This window comes from Falco biarmicus, chromosome 3 (assembly GCF_023638135.1).
Source record: "Falco biarmicus isolate bFalBia1 chromosome 3, bFalBia1.pri, whole genome shotgun sequence".
Classification (NCBI taxonomy): domain Eukaryota; kingdom Metazoa; phylum Chordata; class Aves; order Falconiformes; family Falconidae; genus Falco; species Falco biarmicus.
The window spans coordinates 34845627-34863985 of NC_079290.1; the positions used below are offsets into that span (position 1 = coordinate 34845627).

Below are 18359 nucleotides of genomic sequence, written 5' to 3' on the forward strand. Positions count from 1 at the left end.
ACCTTATGATAGGATTCCTTGGAACTGTAATAATGGAATTAGCTGGACTTTTCTCAGATTACAGAAGCAAAAGCACTTATATATGTAGATTTTGCATGAATAAACATGCAGGCAAAATATGAAAGCTTTATAGATTGAAATGGGCACCAGTCTATTACTATCAATATTTATTTATTTAAGCACAGGCCCTTATAGCTCAATAATAACTTGGATAAACGGCATTTGTTTCAATGCTTATTTAGTTACTCTTGCTGGACTAGAGAACCTGCACCGTGTAGGAGCTCGGGCTTCGTGTTGGCTGCAAGTGATGTCAGGAAAGTGACTGTTGAGGAACTGGCTCCACCGTGTGGGCTGTGGAAAAGGAACATTACAAGTCCAGCAAGAAGACGCGTTCTTCACTTCAGTTTTCAGTAAGGATGTTTGCATTTTTTTTCCATTTCCATTTCATTTCCCATGAATAGTGGGAATGTCAGTAAAAAAAAAAAAATACTGGGAGGAATTGGAAGAATTAAAAATCTTAATACAATAAAGCTTTATTATCACCATCATACAGGCCTGAGACAACTGCCCCATGGTCTTTCTGGTCTAGCCCAGTGAGGAAGCTGGTCTAACTCCAGGAAGGACTTTTGAGTTTTTCAAAAGTTTTCTAACAGATCTTCTGTGAGATATTAGTAACAGTAAAAGAGTGACAGTGTGCTACTCAAATTCACCAAAGGCATATTTTTTCCTAACACTTACTACAGGTTCTGCTTACTGATGGCATGACAGAATTGCAAAAGCACGTGTTAATGTAAACCTCTGGCTTGGATAATTAGCCCAGTAAGTGAGACCTCCTTTAAGAATTCCCATACTGCTAACATTCTGTGTAAGCGCTTCTGCTTGTGCGAAGTGCAGGTATGGTTCAGTAGTGCAACCACTTCTGCATATCAGATGGTCTTATCACTTCCAACCTTCCTGTTGGATTTTCTCCTAGAAAGGCAGGATGCCATCTTCAGGAGATCTTGTTAAATAGTGTTCATAACGGGAGTGTTGCAATTTATTATGCCAATCTTTTCAGTATTCTGAAGCAGAGACAACTCCTTCACCTGGATGGAGTTTGCTCTACTGTCCTACTTAATTTACCATCTCAGTTAATGATAGTTTTCATTCTCACATATATATATTCCTATCAGTCCTTGTTCATCTGCAGTTGTGTTCTTCAGTCATCCTTATTGAAAGTGAGGCATTCATTTATATCATGGACTTAGATTATATTTGCCTCATCCTGATTGCATAGAAGTTGCATTTCTTTCTTCTCTATCTTCCTTTTTCATGGCCGATTTTCCATCCACTACGTTATTTTTTTCAAAAGTAAAAATTGACATGACTTCTCTGACAAAGTTCACTGTACTTAAATGATCTCTGACATCAGAGATACAATTTTCTTGGCTAATGATTTGCCTTTCAATTTCTTACTGTCATTTACTCCCAACAGCCTTTTTGGTCATTATTCATCATCAAGCAACATGTGGTTTGCAGAAGTTTTTGCTTTAAAAAACAGTAAGTTCTTTACTTGTGCAAAGCATTTGACACTGTCCCTCACAAACATGCTTGTGTCTAAACTGGAGACACGGATTTGATGGATGGACCATTTGGTGGATAAGGAATTGGCTGGATGGTTGCACTCAAAGAGTTGCATTCAACAGCTCAATGTCCAAGTGGGGACCAGTAATGAGTGGAGTTCCTCAGGGGTCTCTAGTGGGAGCAGCACTGTTTAACATCTCTGTCAGTGACATGTACAGTGGGATTGAGTGCACCCTTAGCAAGTTTGCCAGTGACACCAAGCTGTGTGGTGTGGCTGACACGCTGGAGGGAAGGGATGCCATCCAGAGGAAACTTGAAAAAGCTTGAGATGTGGGCCCATGAAAACCTTGTGAAGTTCAATAAGGCCAAGCACAAGGTGCTGCACATGAGTTGGGGCAACCTCAAGCATAAATACAGGCTGGGCAGAGAATGGATTGGGAACCATCCTGAGGAGAAGGACTTGGGGGTGTTGGTGGATGAGAAGCTCAACATGACCCGGCAATGTGTGCTTGCAGCCCAGAAAGCCAACTGTATCCTGGGCTGCATCAAAAGAGGCATGACCAGCAGGTCGAGGGAGGTGATTCTCCACTCTGCTCTGCTCTGTTCTGCTGAGACCCCACCTGGAGTACTGTGTCCAGCTCTGGGGTCCCCAGCACAAGAGATGAACTTATTGAAGCAAGTCCAGAGGAGGCCACAAAGATGATGAGAGGGCTGGAGCACCTCTCCTATGAAGACAAGCTGAGAGAGTTGGGGTTGTTCAGCCTGGAAGAGAGAAGGTTGTGGGGAGACCTTCCAGTACCTAAAGGGGGCCTACAAGAAAGCTGGAGATGGACTTTTTACAAGGGCGTGTAGTGACAGAACAAAGGTTAGTGGCTTTAAACTGAAAGAGGGTAGGTTTAGAAAGAGGGTAGGTTTAGATTAGATTAGTAAATTAATTATTTACTGTGAGGGTGGTGAGCCCCTGGCACAGGTTGCCCAGAGGAGTTATGGGTGCCCCATCCCTGGAAGTGTTCCTGGTCAGGCTGGATGGGGCTTTGGGCAGCCTGGTTTAGTGCAAGGTGTCCCTGCCCATGGCAGGGGGGTTGGAACTAGATGATATTTGAGGTCCCTTCCTACACAAACCATTCTATGATTCTATGATTCTGTAAGTTTTCCTCATTTAAGTGCATGGACTTTTTCAGTTCAGTTAACTTGCGTTTACATGAATAGTGAATACTTGCCTATTTTGAAATTTAAAACTTCGAAGATGCAATTTTCTCTGTTCTTCTTTTACTTTGAATGGAAGCAACTTGCAATAATCAACACAAGGACAAGCACACTTACTCACTGAAATCCAAACTGTAATTGTATAGCACATAATCTGCTGTTGGATTCATTATTAACTGATAAAGAAATCTGGCATTTGTTACATACAGGATTAAGTGGATTCTACACATTCTTGCAAGTATTTTGCTGTACAGTCCAAATATAGAAAGTTAACAATTTCTGTAATAACAATACTCTGTTGGTGTTCATTTTCCTAGTAATATCATAAGGTCCCCATCTGTACTGAAATCTGTTTCTGTGTTTTAATTAACACAAAACTTTACAGCCTTTCTGTCTCTCCCTCACAAATAACCCTGAACTGGTCCATTTCATTTTACTGCACATTTTTGCAAATCAACATGTACAGCAGCCCTAAACTGAAAAGAAGATACTTTATTTATAAATAGAGTCTTGAGGAAAAGGTGAGTCTGATTTGATCTGTAACTCATCATTAGCTGTACCCGTTGTGTTTTGGTTTTGTTGGTTGTTGGTTGTTTTTTTTTGGGGGGGGGAGGGGGGCGGGGGGAGGGAATGTTATAATATGTTTTCTTAAAGTTTTGGATTTGGAATTAAAATAATTCCCGAATGCATGCTTTGTGCTGCAATATTGACAAAGGTAAATGCCAGAATTCATCGAGATGAAAGGCAGATAGATGAAGTGGAACATACACTGTATAGCTGCTTCCTTTGCTGAGGCATGGGGCAACATGCCTCAGGAAGTAGGTATTGTTTTATTTTACTAAACTCACTGACAATATGAACATTCTTTAACTCTGATTACTCAGCAGATAAAACACCAGCAAGCAAATTCAGGAGAGTCTTTCTTTGAGATCCAGTAAAAATAATGTTTTCTTTTAATTTTGTAGTAGAAATGCATAACCATAGCTGGCTGTATACCAAGGGTCATACCAGGAATTCACAGTTCAGTTATGAATTTACATCCAACTGAAACATGGCCACAGCTGGTGGGAAACTTGTTTCAGTTAATAAAAAAAGCTTTGGAACTGTAGGAATAAGCTTTTAGTTTTCTATTAATTGCTTTTGTGAGATGTGGGAAGCTGGGAGAGACTCAGGTCAAAGCCTAATGGGTGATAATTCAACTTCAATCATTTGCCTGCCCTGCTGAAACTAATAGATATATACACATTAGTAAAAAATTTAGTGCACCACAGATTAGGGTAATTTTTACTTTTTTGAAAATTCATCAGTGCCCAGAGGCTTTTTTCTCTCTTTATGATAGATGAGGCAGCAGGATTAGAGTCCACATAACATATTCTTTTCTCATTACCAAGGTAATTAATACTAAGGTACACTATTCATCAAATAGAGAAATACTAAGGTACACTATTCATCAAATAGAGAAAGGCAATGGAACAAAACCTATGTACACTTTATTCTTTAAGAGAAAAACAGAAGCGTAAAGCATATTTGCAATGAGGTTGATGCTTTTATGTAATTTAGCGGACAAAATGGAATCAGAGCAAACGCATGAGGGAATTCTATAAATGTCACACTGTATATTCCTTTGTGTGAACATACAAAGCACATGTTTGCTGTTGGAACCAAAACTACTATGTCAGTAGTTGATAAACTTCTGCCTATTCTGCCTTTCAAAAGCAGTGGAGGAAACATGCAAATAAAAGAAAGTGCACTCAGTATCCGATTTTGTGGGCAATTCAGGTATTATTCCACTTTAACAAGTTTAATTTATGTGCTTAGAAAGTATGTATTAATCAGAAAATTTCAGAATGATGTGTTCACTTTAACAAGTTTAATTATGTGCTTAGAAAGTATGTATTAATCAGAAAATTTCAGAATGTGTTCACTCCAACAAGTTTAATTATGTGCTTAGAAAGTATGTATTAATCAGAAAATTTCAGAATGATGTAACATTTCAGTTAAATGATCCATGTGCTTCTTGCAAGAAACCAAAATTCATATCCAGGTTAGTGACATTTGAGATCAGACATGAATGTATGAATTTTGGGAAGATGTAAGACAATGTGTCCAGGCAAGGAATAAACACTTTTTATGTACCTGAAACAGAGAACAAGTGATACTGTTCTGTTGTCTCATATTTTTGAGGATCTGTTTAATTGGAAACACAGAAACCAGGATGAGATATTAAACTAAACTCCAACTGCTAAAAAGGTTATTACTAGAGTATCCTTCCACCCTTGTATTACAAGCATATGTATCAAAGAAGAGAGAAACAAGGTTTTCTAGTAAGTTCTTGTTATTTTTAATCATCACTCAGCATTAGAAATAAAACCAGAAATCAATTTTTTATTTATGCCCATTTATTGCTTCTCTGAAGACACAAAAGCTGTTATTTCAAGTGCAGGCAACTCATCTTGTTTTATTGCCCCAATAACAAGAGATTAAAATATTACAGTCAATGGCTTTTAGATAGAAAGGCTCAAACTCTTGTCTCAGTTAATTGTGTTGAAATTTTCTCAACACCAAGATCAACTGCATAGGGTTATAAGAAATCTTACATGTAAGACATAGTACAGTAGGAAAAAATGTTGCTTATGAGCTTTCTGTAGAAACATTTCTATGTGTTGAGAAGATGTACAGATTCAGGAGTTTAGGGATCTAAGAGACTCAATACCATCCCAAGTGCTGCACTGGTAACGTCAAAAGCTGATCTTCTGATAAGATTAAGCCAACACCAAAATATTTGTAAACAGGTTTCAATCAATACTTTAGTTTCTGCTGACATGAACTTGGTTTTTAAAATGAAACTGCTTTACACTAAGCAAAATACCCTTCTAATAAACCGAAATATTAACTCTCAACGGGAATTCAGTAATTCTTTGAACATTTCTAAATGAATGCAAAGGATCAAACTCTTCCCTCAGTTTCATTCCTGAATTCTCACAGAACCGTGCTGATAATAACAGCAGAATTTGTCCAGTGTTGCCCTTTCATTTCTTCCCTGTTGGAGCACCATTTTTCTAGTAAAGGTGAAAAGTGAAATAGTGAAGGAGAACTGGGAAATGCCTATTCTAGCCATTTGTAACCCTGCTTTTTTCAGATTTTGACATATCCCTTAAAAATATTGCTGTGAACATGTTTGTGGCAACATCTCCAGAAGAATGCCCTCTGTCACCTACTGATGAGTTAGAGGAATACAGATAATCCAGCAGCTTCATTTGCCGGAGGCTTTACACACTGCCTTTGACCACCCGATCTCCTGTATGTACAATGCTGAATAATCACCCTGGTGGTGAATATAACGTAGCAGATCTTCACTCACATCATCTGCATGTGGGCTCAACCTAGATGGTATTTGTGTTACGCTGTCTAGGAAGCATGCTGAAATGATAAAGTTTACATGATGAAGGACTGGGGAAGGCGATTTAGAAGTTTCTGTCTGCCAGTGATTCCTTGCTTGGATCATATGTGCAAGCTGGTGTGTCTCCCCAGAAAGGAACACAGCTAAACAGACTCCACTTAGAATCTCTAACTACAGAGTCACAATAAACAAACACTTAAATGACTTAATCTTCATTTTTCAGTAGTGAGAAAGAGAAATGACACATATGACTTATCCACAAAGACCCTCTCCATTTGCAACAAAATTCCTAATAGGTGAAATCATAAATGTGCAGACTATGATGTCAAAAATGAAAAAACAGGCTGAGCATCAAAACTAAAAATCCATCATTCTGGGAGGTAACATAGTCTGAGCAGCAGAAGAAAGGCACTTCCCCCTCAGCCATACTAAAGCTACTATACTAAATACAAGGCAACGTGATACCAGCAGCACTCTACAGCTGGATGGGTGAAGTAACAGCAGCAGTGAAAGAAGAAAAGATAAGTGGGCAGCAGCAGGACATGGCAGACAGCAAATGCTGAAATGCAAGGTATCTTTTCTTCTTGACCAACAGAAGCTGAGTATGCCAGATTGTATCTCCAGAACACTAATGTAATCTTGGATAACAAACTATGAACAAGAGAGGGAAGGAAAAATCTGGTATGTTCAAGGGGAACATATTATTTGGATGTTTGCACTGGAGGTGGGATATCTGAGGAAAATAACTACTAGAGATGCTGTAGAAGCAGACATTTTACCTCCTGTTCATCTACTGTTGACCCACTGCTGTCTCTGCTTTCCTAAACTACTGGTTCATTTTTCTGCCTTCACTACATTTCCTTTGAAATTAGTTTTAAATACGGGAACTGAGCCCATTTTTCATCCAAGACCACATGGCAGAGAAGTGACACTATCACAAATGCTGAGGCATTTGTGGTCAAGAATCACATGTATCTCATTTCCTTATTAAGGTTAGTATTTGCATACAGTATCCTTTCTGCTTTCAAAATCAGATTCAGTTTTACCACTCAGAATTTCAAGCTGAGAAACACAGATCTGGATCCAGAGGAAAAGCAGTAGACAGCAAAAACTAACTACACTTTGGGATGCAAAGATTTTCTCACTCAGGTTCAGCAGAGACTTGAGACGTCACTTGAACGAGGCTTTCACTATCCTGCCCTTCACAGGCTGAGGTGGGCGCCAGTTATCAACTAGTGGGTTAAGAGGTTCATTCTCACTGTTCTTGGAAAGGCTGCGGAGCTTCGCCATCTGCAAGGAAGAAAAATTAAAGTGTCTTGTGAATTCACCTGGAAGCAGTGTGGACCTTGATGCCTAGAACAAACTGAGACAGAAAAGGAATTTTCTTCTACAATGACAAGGTAGAGATCACTACAGCCCAACAGCTAGCATGGTTTCTGTGGATCTTTACACTCTTAATCTACAGAGCAGTGCATCATTTGACCCTTGCCAAGGCTTCTTTTAGATTTTCCCTTGACCCACACTCACAACGTGGAAAAATAATAGGGGCCTCCTGTGACCCTGCTGGAGCTGGACTGCAGTCAAATCACTTGAGAAATATGGCTGTCCGTGACGGAGGATGCACATCTAAGTCTATGCAAGGTAGTCTGTTAAAAAAAGCTGGTCTGCAGAAGTTCATGTGTTGTTCTGTGAGGCAGAGGAAGTTATGTCAACTGGATTATTAAGTTCAATCATGAACTCAGCACTTAGCTGTTGTTTTCCAAATTAATTCAAATTCAGTGTTGCTTTGTTAATTGTTACCCTTTCACGAGAATGCAAAATAAACCTGTTCCGAAAACAGCCAAATAAAAAGACTATACCCTGACTTGTACTGCTGAAGCAGTACAGAAAACAGTATAAATAACCAGAAGTTTTAACGCAAGAGCTAAAAGGAAGGTCACCTTATTCAGACTGGCTCTCTTCTTTTTTTCTGTGTAAATGCACATTTGAGCTACATGAATACAATTAGTACATTAATTTGTATTAACATTTAGGTTTGCAGGTTCTAGCTAGTTCTAGCCTTCTCGCTAACAGTTTTTAGGAAGTCAAGATCTGGACCAGCAATTTCTTTGCCTGGGAAACCAGCTAAATGTTAGTCTCACATGCCTCTTAATGCTGAAGCACAGAGAATGAACTCGGGCTGCTGTGATGGCTGAATCTTGTGGCTCAGGGGCACCTCTGCCCGCACAGGTTTTCAGGATCCCAAGAACACTCCTGCTGAAGCTATTCCAGGAGGTGCCCAGGAAGAGAGCCTGATTCTCAGTCAGTTTTACAGTCCATTTCAACAGTCCATTCTACAGTCAGTTTCCCACAGTTCTTGGCTAAAGCTTTCCTTATCAAAAAGCACAGGTAACACAGGGCTTGAAAATCATCACATTGACATATTGAGACACTGTTGAGAACGGGTAAAGGAGCAGCAGAACTAGCTGCAGTTTACCTGATCTGAGCTGACTTCAATCGGCTCCCTTAAGAGAATCCAAGTGATGCACTCCTCACAGGGAGGTGTAGTGAACGAACCATGGTAGGTCCAGTAGTCCCGAGATTTGGGGAAAAGAATTGAAGGATCAAAGTGCTGAAAAGGAGCTTCTTTCCCCTTAAAGAAAGAAAAAATAATTCTCTGCAGTAACTCTAGGGATATGCATCTTAAAAGACATCACTATCTATGTTATTATAAAGGAAGTAATTATACATCAAGATCCATACAAGAGATCAATCTCCTTTTCTTCCTGTCAAGCAATTGCCCTGCAATTAATAGTACTGACATTTTGGTTCCATTAATAAATTAGAAGAAATTACAAACTGAATTGTGCAGGACCAAACCAAATTCATTGTTACATTTTTCTGTTCTGGAATTATCAAAATTTTGTTTTATTTTGGGTCACTTGGGATATAAATTAAAGGCTGTGGCACCACAGGTACTGGCACACTTTTAATCCAATAGAACAATAGCCAGGCATTTACCCTAGATTCCTTAGTGCCTTCTTGTCTGAAGGAATTTAAATCTGCATCTCTCTCCTCCCAAAATTGTGAGCTCATTACATGGTCATGGTGACACTCTCAACCTTTTTGTTGGCACTATTACACTTAATGTAAAAAACGAAAGCATTTCCTGGAAGAGTACCGGATCCTGATTGTCTTACAACCAAAGTTAATTATCACTCCATCAAGGCTGACATACATTTCCTGAGAAATTTTGCTTTTCCACCAAACAGGATACTCGAAAGAGTATCTCCACACCTTGTCCCCTCAGGGCAACAAGAACTAAGCAAGAAAGTTCAGTTCTCTACTGGTATTTAGGATGCAGTTCTGGAAAGCAAAATCTATTATGCCTAATTCCTTCTCGTATCACAGAGAATCTTCTCTAAATGGGAACAGAGTATTACCCTACAAAGTGCAATGGGAGGAGCTAAAATACTTTTCCTTCCTCACATCCTTGCACAAAATATGGGTAGAAAGAATTAACATCAAGACTCCAAATACATCTTATTTCAGGCTAACTAAATTTTTACTCAATTATATGTGTTTGGTTTGGCCACTGCTGTCCTCAAATTCAAAAAAGCTTTAAATTTCTTCTTGATATTTGCACACTAGCATATTTTTACACAGCAGTATCGATAAGACTATCAATTGTACATGCAAGGATTGATAAAAAGTCCTCTACCACAAGAACACTTACAGAAGTGAGGAGTTGTATGTTTACTTAAGTAAAAGAAAATGTCCAGCTCCACAGTCCAATGCATCACCTCTGGTGCTACTGTTAGGCATCAGAATGATGCCAAAAAGTGAATCTGAACTTCTGATTTCTGCTTCTGCTGCTTTTCAACTACATTATATCACAAAAATTGTTTTTGTACCTTGGTCTTAATGTTATCAATTTCTTCAAGAATTCTCTTCATCTCTGGTTTGGGAGTTTTTCCAACCTGTAATGCAAAGCAGAAGTACTGTATTTTTTCATCATGTTCCACAGTGTTTGAAAGAAATTCAGTACATCCCATTTATCAAGTTAAGTAGCAGTACTCTCAGAGCATCTGGTACAGACTGACACAAAATCATGTGTTACAAGAACACCTGGAATAGCAGACTCAAGTAACTGGCTTTGGAATTCAAAAATATGTTGAAGGACTCTACAAGCCATCTCCCACTCTGAGGAGCAAACTGCATGCTCAGTGTCATCTATACCCTCCAGGGCCTAGCCCTTGGCTCCTGGTTTGAAAGCGACCCACAACCACTGTGAGATGTATGAGCACTCAGCAAAGTTCTTGATAGTCTGAAGAGCCGGAGCTCCTGCAGACATTTCAAACATTCTACAGCACATACACAGTCAGATCAGATTTGACGTAGGACATATAATGGCATTCATGTCCTGACCTCCTCAGGTTATGGGGTCACTTTATTGCTTGTGTTCATGACGTTCAGCCCCTCCAAAGGCTTTGACATGGCTCTGCACCCAGAAAAGCAGACAGTATACACAAGACATGCTGTTATTGCCATGTCTTGTTTCAAAATAGATTAAATTCTTCAGGAAATAATTCAATCTCTGTTGGAGCAATAGGCAAAAACCCAGTCATGGAACATGACAAACCCAAAGCAAAACAATGGCTCCTACACCAAAGAACAAGAGGGAAATGAGGAAAGGCAGCCAGAGAAGATACAGTGATGATACTTACTTTTCTAGACCTTTTAGCTGACCTTACCATGGTTAATAGGAACATAATGTTATGCTTTGTAAGTTGTGTTTTACAAGATAAAGTTCTGCCTAAAACAGATCAAAAGAAATGACAAAGGAAGAATAACTGAAGGATATAGTCATAGGGGAGAATCTGGACATGTGCTGACCTTCAGTTTAAACTACCACAAGAAAAAAGGTCAGGCTGGCTCACAGGGTAACAGAATTAAAATGACATTGCATCTAGCCTGTCCAGGGACACTGTGGTAAAATTAATTACATCCACTTGCTTGTACGAATGCAGCTTCCTAGTGATAAAACAATAAAAGGAGAGCTATTCTCTGACACTGTGTTCAAGCTGAAATGCCCACCTGCAGGTAAAATGACAGCCACATAGCTGAAATTTGCATAATTTATCATTATTAGGCTGTCTGCCTGTCGGTGTTTCTCAGTGTCCTAGACCACACAGAGATTTGATACTAGGATTGCTTTCTTTCTGTTAAGTTTATTAAAAAATCAATTGGAAAATATCAGTATTGTATTATTTTGTTAAGAAGCTGCTGTATTTCAAGGTTAAAATGTTCAGTGAACTTATTTTACCATCAACTCTTTCTTTTTGGAGCAGGTTCATTGAACTCCTTTTGATTCCCAGCTTATGTTGGGATCAGCAAGAGATCAAGGAAGGGAATCAGTCAACATAAGCTTGCTGACAGGCAGACACAATGCCTGCTAGCAGACAAAGGGCAGGAGGAAACGCTCTTCCTATGCAGACTGTCCTCTTCACTCAGTACACACCACAGCAAAGAGCTGGTCAGCTATCAGGGACAAAGTTAGCAAGTGTTCCAGGCTTGAAGTTGTGTGTCTCTTGTTCAATACCACTCGTGATATAGGCCATTGGTGTCATGAATGGTGTCAGAAGTTTGCTCTGAAGGGGTTAGTGCATGGAATCTGGAGGGCTCAGGGACATATGTGACTTCAGTCTGCACATCACTTTGAATGTTTTCCTGTAACATGATACAGTGCAGGGGAAAATGATGGGAACTTTTCCCCTGGCACTAAAGAAAGATAAAAATACATCTTTAAGACGAAAATGATGAAGACTGAACATTTGCCACTTACTTTCAGAAAAATGCCCACAACAGCCACGCCATCAGGTTGTTTCAAAGCTCCAGCAAAATTACCATGTTTTGGATTCCAGTGTACCATATGTAACTAAAAATCAATGAAGCCTCAGTTATAAATGCAAGAAATTGACAACAGCACAATCTTACAAGCTTTAAAATTAAGAAAAGTTTCCAGTACACAGTAACTAAAGGAATTGACATGAAAAAGAAAACTATATGTAAGTATTTCTGACTGCTGTTCCCATGCTTCCATATGCTCATACTTTCTATAAAGCATCACTTCACATTTAAGTGAAGCATAAAAGAAAATGCAGTTTACCACAAAATACATTTAAAAATTAATCAGACAATGCAACCATAAGCAGTTCAATCCAAGCATGTCATGCACACATGCAGTGTATAAACCACCTACTGACATGCACTTAACCTCAAGCAGATTTTTAGATCTTCAGGTTACACAGATATCAGCTCAAGGATTTACACTGGGTTGTATGTAATGCATACTCTCAGCACATTGTACTGGAAAGGAGTGGAGATAGGAACGTGATATTTCTTTTTCATTTCTACTTTAGACAATGCTGTATTTTCAGGATATATTTCAAGTTTTTACATCTCCCTCCAGAAAATCTCTGGCTCCTGCATATTGCTAGAAATGCTGCAACCAGCAGTGTGGAATCTCAAAATAAGTAGCATTTGGAACACAGCACCATGCACACACAAAAAAAAAAGTAGTCTGGTGCATATTTTGAATGCAAATTTTTAACTTCTTTTTTTTAAAGTAGTTTATTTAAAATATCAACAAAATAATTTGCCCTGAATATAAATTACTATATTGTTCTCTGTTTCTTTTCTCTTGAAGATAAGGTTATCACTGCCAAGGATAAAGGTGGAGAACTAACCAAGAAATAGCTTAAGGAAGCTGAATTTTCTGTTTAGTTAGCCACAGGAAGTAGAACACAAAGTCTGGCTGTGGCTAAGGAATGAGGAAAAAAACCAAACCATCACCCACAGTCATCTCTGTCTGCCATGTTTGTGCACACTGACCCTGCAAAACATCTGCCCCAATGTTCTCCTATGACAGGTGGGCAAAGCCCCTGTAAACTCTGCACCTTGAGGGTGTAGGAAGAAGGCAGAAAAACAGTACGGCAGATCATTTGTGGGTGTAGGCACATATTTTGAGCCTATTCTCAAATCATATGGAGGAAGGAGGTAACATTTGCTAGTAATTCACTAGCACAGAGATTGAATTTACTTATATTTATTACCAAAGTAGTCTTCAGGGTCTAAAGCAGCCATTAATTTTAGCAAATTGGGACAACAGTAGTGCAGTAGTTTACATGTGAAAAAAGAAAAGCAAACCCAAACATCTGTTTTCCACAGTTCCCGAAAATAAACACAGAGATTTTAAAGCACAGATGTTCAAAATCTGGAAGATATCCTTTACCACTCTGAACCATTTTTAAGGTGGATCTCATTTTGAATGCCAGTTCACCAAATGCGATTTTGGTGAGTTTTTCTGTTCATTACTAACGCTTTCTTAAACTAGCTTAGTAATTCAAGCTATACAAGAAACTGCTAAAAGCTGAAAAACATCAGCAGAAAACAGATCTTCCTATTTGGAAATAACAGATTGCTTTGTCTCAAATATTTTTAAAACATTCTAAAATACCAGCAAAAACTCTTGCTTGAAGAAGCAAATTCCATGTTAGTATACACTTGCAAAGATACGTTTGTTGGCAGATGCAACTTATCCCACTGCATGCTGATGAATACTCACAAATTTCATAGACAGATTTTAGAGAAAAATCCACACCAAATACTTGCAAAAGGGAGAATGTTTTTTCTGTTCAGATGCACAGTCAATCAAATTCCAGTTAGTAAGGAATACTGCTATTAAAAATAAGTCCTACCTCTGCTGCATATTTCACCCCATCTATAACATGCTCAGAGCCATGGTCATCAGAGGAACCCCAATGCAAGTGAAGCTGACGCAGCCTGTAGGCTCCTGTGAGTGGCCCACCTCTCAGCACTGCAATTGATAATCTGCATCAACAGTAGCCTACAAAATGCTGACATACACGTTTATTGAATGGGGATGCACACTTTAAAAGTGTGGATCACCTCTTCTAAATCCAACTGATTGCAGTGGGTATCACAACGCTCATCAGTTTACAAGATCGAGGCTGAATTCTGTTATCACTCAGGAGCAGTCCTGTTTGATGTGAAAACTGTGGAAGCTGCTGTGAGTCAAGCACAGATTCAACCCCAGCTGCCCAACCCTTCTCTACTGGCAAGTGGACACACTATAGTTCCTGATGTGGAAAGAGAAGGAAGGTATTCACAGCTAATTCTTGTCAAGAAATGCTCTGTTGTGAAATGACTGGGGACAGGACTGTGACATTAACCTAAAGGTGCTTTGAAGCATACCCCTAGTCCATGACTGGCATACCTTTTACAGTTCAGACAACTAATCAATGTTTACAGCGTATTTTGCTGCTAAAAAAAAAAAAAAAAAAGTCTATTTCTTGAAAGTGATGGAAGAGAAGAAAGTTCAGGTCAAATGAGTAAGAAAAGTGTTCTTGAGCAAGCAAAAGCTATAGCTGACATTTAACATTGCCACCAACAAAAAAATTAAGAGGCTATTATTTCTGCTGTTCTTAGCCAAATAATGCTGACCATGCATCAGGCTGACGGTTGATATCAACTCTGACTTTCAAAACATCACACCTGCTCTTTCAGTTTGGGGATTCTTTCAAGCGGGGACTGCTCAGAGGTTAAGCACTCAAATATATTTTTCATTCATTACCTAAGGCAGGAATGAGACGTGTTTCCTTACACAGAAAGCTGATAATGCAGTTCACAACTGCAGTGCCAGAAGACCTTGTTTAAATAGCATTCAAGTTTGAACTTCTACCAATAGCTTTGAAGTTCAAAGTTAACACTGAAATAATATTTAAAACCTCTTGTACCCAATGGTTTCAAATTAATTCTTGATATCATATGTGTTGGAATACCTACAGAGAGCAAGAGGTTTAACTTTGCAGTTTCCCTTTTTAGTTGGTAGGTGTCCCAGCCATTGGGGGAGCAGAAACAAAGCACTGCATTGAGTTTTAGGCATGCAGTTGCTCTTATTTTTTAGTTTGTTCATACAAAAATAAATAATCATAACTGACTCAATACAGTATTGAGTAAGCCTTCTGCAGAAGCCTTCAATGGAAAATATGTCACGTTACTATTATTATTATTTCACTTTGGAATGTAGGAAAAATAAGGCATAGACTCTAAGGCCCAAATCCTCACAAGTATTTGGTTACCACCTCACACTGGAACGCAGCAACTGCATCTTTGTGATCTACCTACATTTACAAGCTAAATCAGTATCAGAGTTGGAAACTCATTTAGCAGTCATTTCTTACAGGTGGCCCTTTCCAGAGCTCAAATACTGTGAAGTGCTTGGGAACAGCACTTCATAACAGTATATAGGTCTCTCTAGCCTAAAAATAAATCTTAACATTTAAGTTATTAACACATTAACATGTGATTAGCTCAAAAAAAAGGCTATCTTCAAGCTAGATGTCTTTTTCCAATTAAAATTAATCTGTCACTACTACTTATCCTCAGCTGCTGCCACCACAGAAGCCAACAAATGAAGGTACTAAAATGTTTATGATGCTTTCCATGTGTTTTTTCAGTGTTTTAAACATTGTATTTGATTCCAATCAGACACATTCCTGTGAAAGACTTGAGTCCTGAACTACTGTCCAGCAGCAGGCAGAAAGCTGGTAACAGCAGCAGGAAGTGATGTTTCCACTGGATGACCAGGGAAACAACAGAGATGATGGGGAGGGGAGACGCAGGGAGGGAATGGAGGGAAGGTGATTTAGAGGAAGGTCTGCACCAAGGGCTGCACTCTGCTTGGCCAAATCAAGGTCTTCCTCCAACACGGTTCCTTGGGCAGACATGTTCTTGAGCAGCCTCTGTGTAAACATTTCAGTCTTTAGGAAGCTGCAATGACAGAGCAGAACTGCCATGTAAAAAGACTTAAAATCAATTCACTTCCCATGCACTCAGCCACGGTATTTATGTAGTGCTAGTGAAAGAGCATTCCGTGTTATTAACAAAAGTGCAATTCATGATTTGTCTGAGGCCACTGTGTAAAAACTGCAGTAATAAATACTAAACCCCAATACAAATACGTAACAGAGAGATGGTCCCTGTTAAATAGTTTAGATTCCATCTGGGAGATGTGGAACAGTAACAGGTAGCTGTAACAGTAAATAAAAGAGTTCAGGAAACCGTGTGCTCATCAAGATACACAAAAGACAGTGATCTTTCAATGTACTGCTATTTCATTAGTTATATAGCTTACTAAGAACAAAATGCCAATGCAGATGCCATCAGATGCAGAAAAATACAATGGAAATTAACTCTGCTTTCCATTAATTAGGCTGCTTTCCTTCTTGATAAAGGACTGCTTGATACTGTATGCTCTTGAGATGCCTTTGCATTATATGGTATGGTGATCAATTATTCATTTTGATGGTTGTTGTCTGCCTGCATTCAGAGCTACACACTGATACAGTTCTGGAATCAAGTTTGGAACAATTTAACTTAGAGATGCAAGACTGGTCTCTCTCAATTAAATAACAAAGCCATTTCATAGCTTTCCAGAAGCTGTGGAACACTGTTGTCATAAATTCTGTTTTCAGAGGTTTTTTCAGGCTGTGGAAGTATCTAAAGAATTCCCATACAAACACAAGACATCAAGATCGCAGTCAGTGGAAACGTATATGAAGAGTTTTTCACTTACAAAGCGCCTCAGAGTGCACATTAACCCCCCTGGGTGACACCATCCCCTCACACACAACCTGAGGATGCAGTGCCTGCGCTGAAGGAGGTGGCTCAGGGAGAAGTCCACCTTCCAGCTCAGCCTGCATTCCAGGGTGCCCCAGCCGCTACAGCCTCCCTTTCCCACCTGCGGTGGACCTAAAACCAGCCAGATCCACCCGAATAAACTCTGGGAGCACCTTTTCTATGTGCCCAAATTACTTTTCCCTGCAAGCCTGAGCAGGTCAGGTACCACAAGATATGCTCTGATTCCCGGTGCTTTGGAAACCTCAATCGCTAACGACGCCCAAAAGCCAAACCAAAAACCGACCTGATCGATCAAAAGTGTCGTCAAAGACGACTCGGCAGGTGCGCCCGTTGTTCAGGATGGTTTTCGCTGCGCCGGGATCGTAACTGGCATGCCAAGTGGCGAGAGAGGGGTCGTGGTGCACGTCTTTGCTGTTGATCTCGATGGGCGACTGCTTGTCTCCCTTGGCCATGGGGTAGTTCTCATGCCAGCGCTCGGGCCCTGCAGGGGGGAAAGGTAAGGAGGTGCCGCCCCGGCTCAGCAGCGGCCGCCCGCCGGCCCCACTCACCGTTGTCGCTGTCGTAGCCCCACACGGACTGGGCCATGGTGCCGCCGCCCGCCCTCCGCTTCAGCCCCCTCCCGCCTGGCCTCCCGCCCCGGGGGGCTTTTTATAGACCGCCGCGGCCTCCCGGCCTCCCCTGAGGGGTGGGCAGCGGGAGGGCGGCGGCGAGGGGCGACGAGGCGGGCCGGACTGTGGGTGGGTGGGTGAGTGGGGGGGGGCCTCGGGGCGGCGGGGAGCCGCGGGGGAGGGCAGAGCCGCGTTCTCCCCTCCCCGGCCGAGGCAGCGGGACGCCGGCGGGGCTCAGCGGCCGCCTTCGCCCCCCCTCCGGCAGGGCACGCCCCAGCCCGCCCTGGCCCGGGACCGGGAGAGCGGGGGCCGCGCCGCACCCGGGGCCCGGCGGGCCGGGCGGCTGCTGGTGCTGAACCCGCGGCAGAAAGGGCGGGAGCGCCCTGCAGCCCCCGCGGGGGGCGAGGAGCCAGGCTGGGGCGGGGAAGCGGCCGTGTGGAGGGCCACCCAGCTACGCACACGGGGAGCCCGCCGGGAGGGAGCGCGGTGCCTCCGCCGGCGCGGTTTGCCCCTCTGCGGGCCGCCTCGCAGGCGTGAAGCCCGCCGGCATGGCTCCGGGTGGGCCGGCGTGCTCCGGGTGGGCCACCAGGCGGGCGGGCCGCAGAGCTCCGGCTTCGCAGCCCTCACCGGTGCGCCCGTGTGAGGGCTCTGAAAGCCACCGCCTGAAAGCACATAGCTTCCCAGAAGCTGTGGAACACTGTTTTCATAAATTTGTTTTTCAGAGTTTTTTCAGGCTGCGGGAGTATATATGGCTATACCTACCAGGTGAGGCCATTCCTGGCTGTTCGGTCAAATTTGGGTTTGGCGTTGCCTGGTCGATTGTCCTCTGTGCGGGGAGCTTTACACCATTGTGTTTCTCAGGCAACTTAGCAGTTGAT

At 41.4% G+C, this 18359-nt stretch overlaps 1 protein-coding gene across 1 annotated transcript; it reads right to left on the reverse strand.

Annotated features, from left to right (window-relative positions):
* Window positions 1-5126: 5126 nt before the first annotated feature.
* Window positions 5127-17800, reverse strand: LOC130146775 (carbonic anhydrase 3-like). The gene is made up of 7 exons (XM_056333270.1): window positions 17422-17800; window positions 17157-17354; window positions 13909-14027; window positions 11994-12086; window positions 10063-10128; window positions 8646-8801; window positions 5127-7459 (listed from the first exon to the last, which is right to left on the reverse strand). The coding sequence occupies exons 1-7, from the start codon at window positions 17456-17458 to the stop codon at window positions 7340-7342; spliced, it is 789 nt and encodes a 262-aa protein (XP_056189245.1). The 5' UTR covers window positions 17459-17800; the 3' UTR covers window positions 5127-7339.
* Between the last annotated feature and the right edge of the window lie 559 nt (window positions 17801-18359).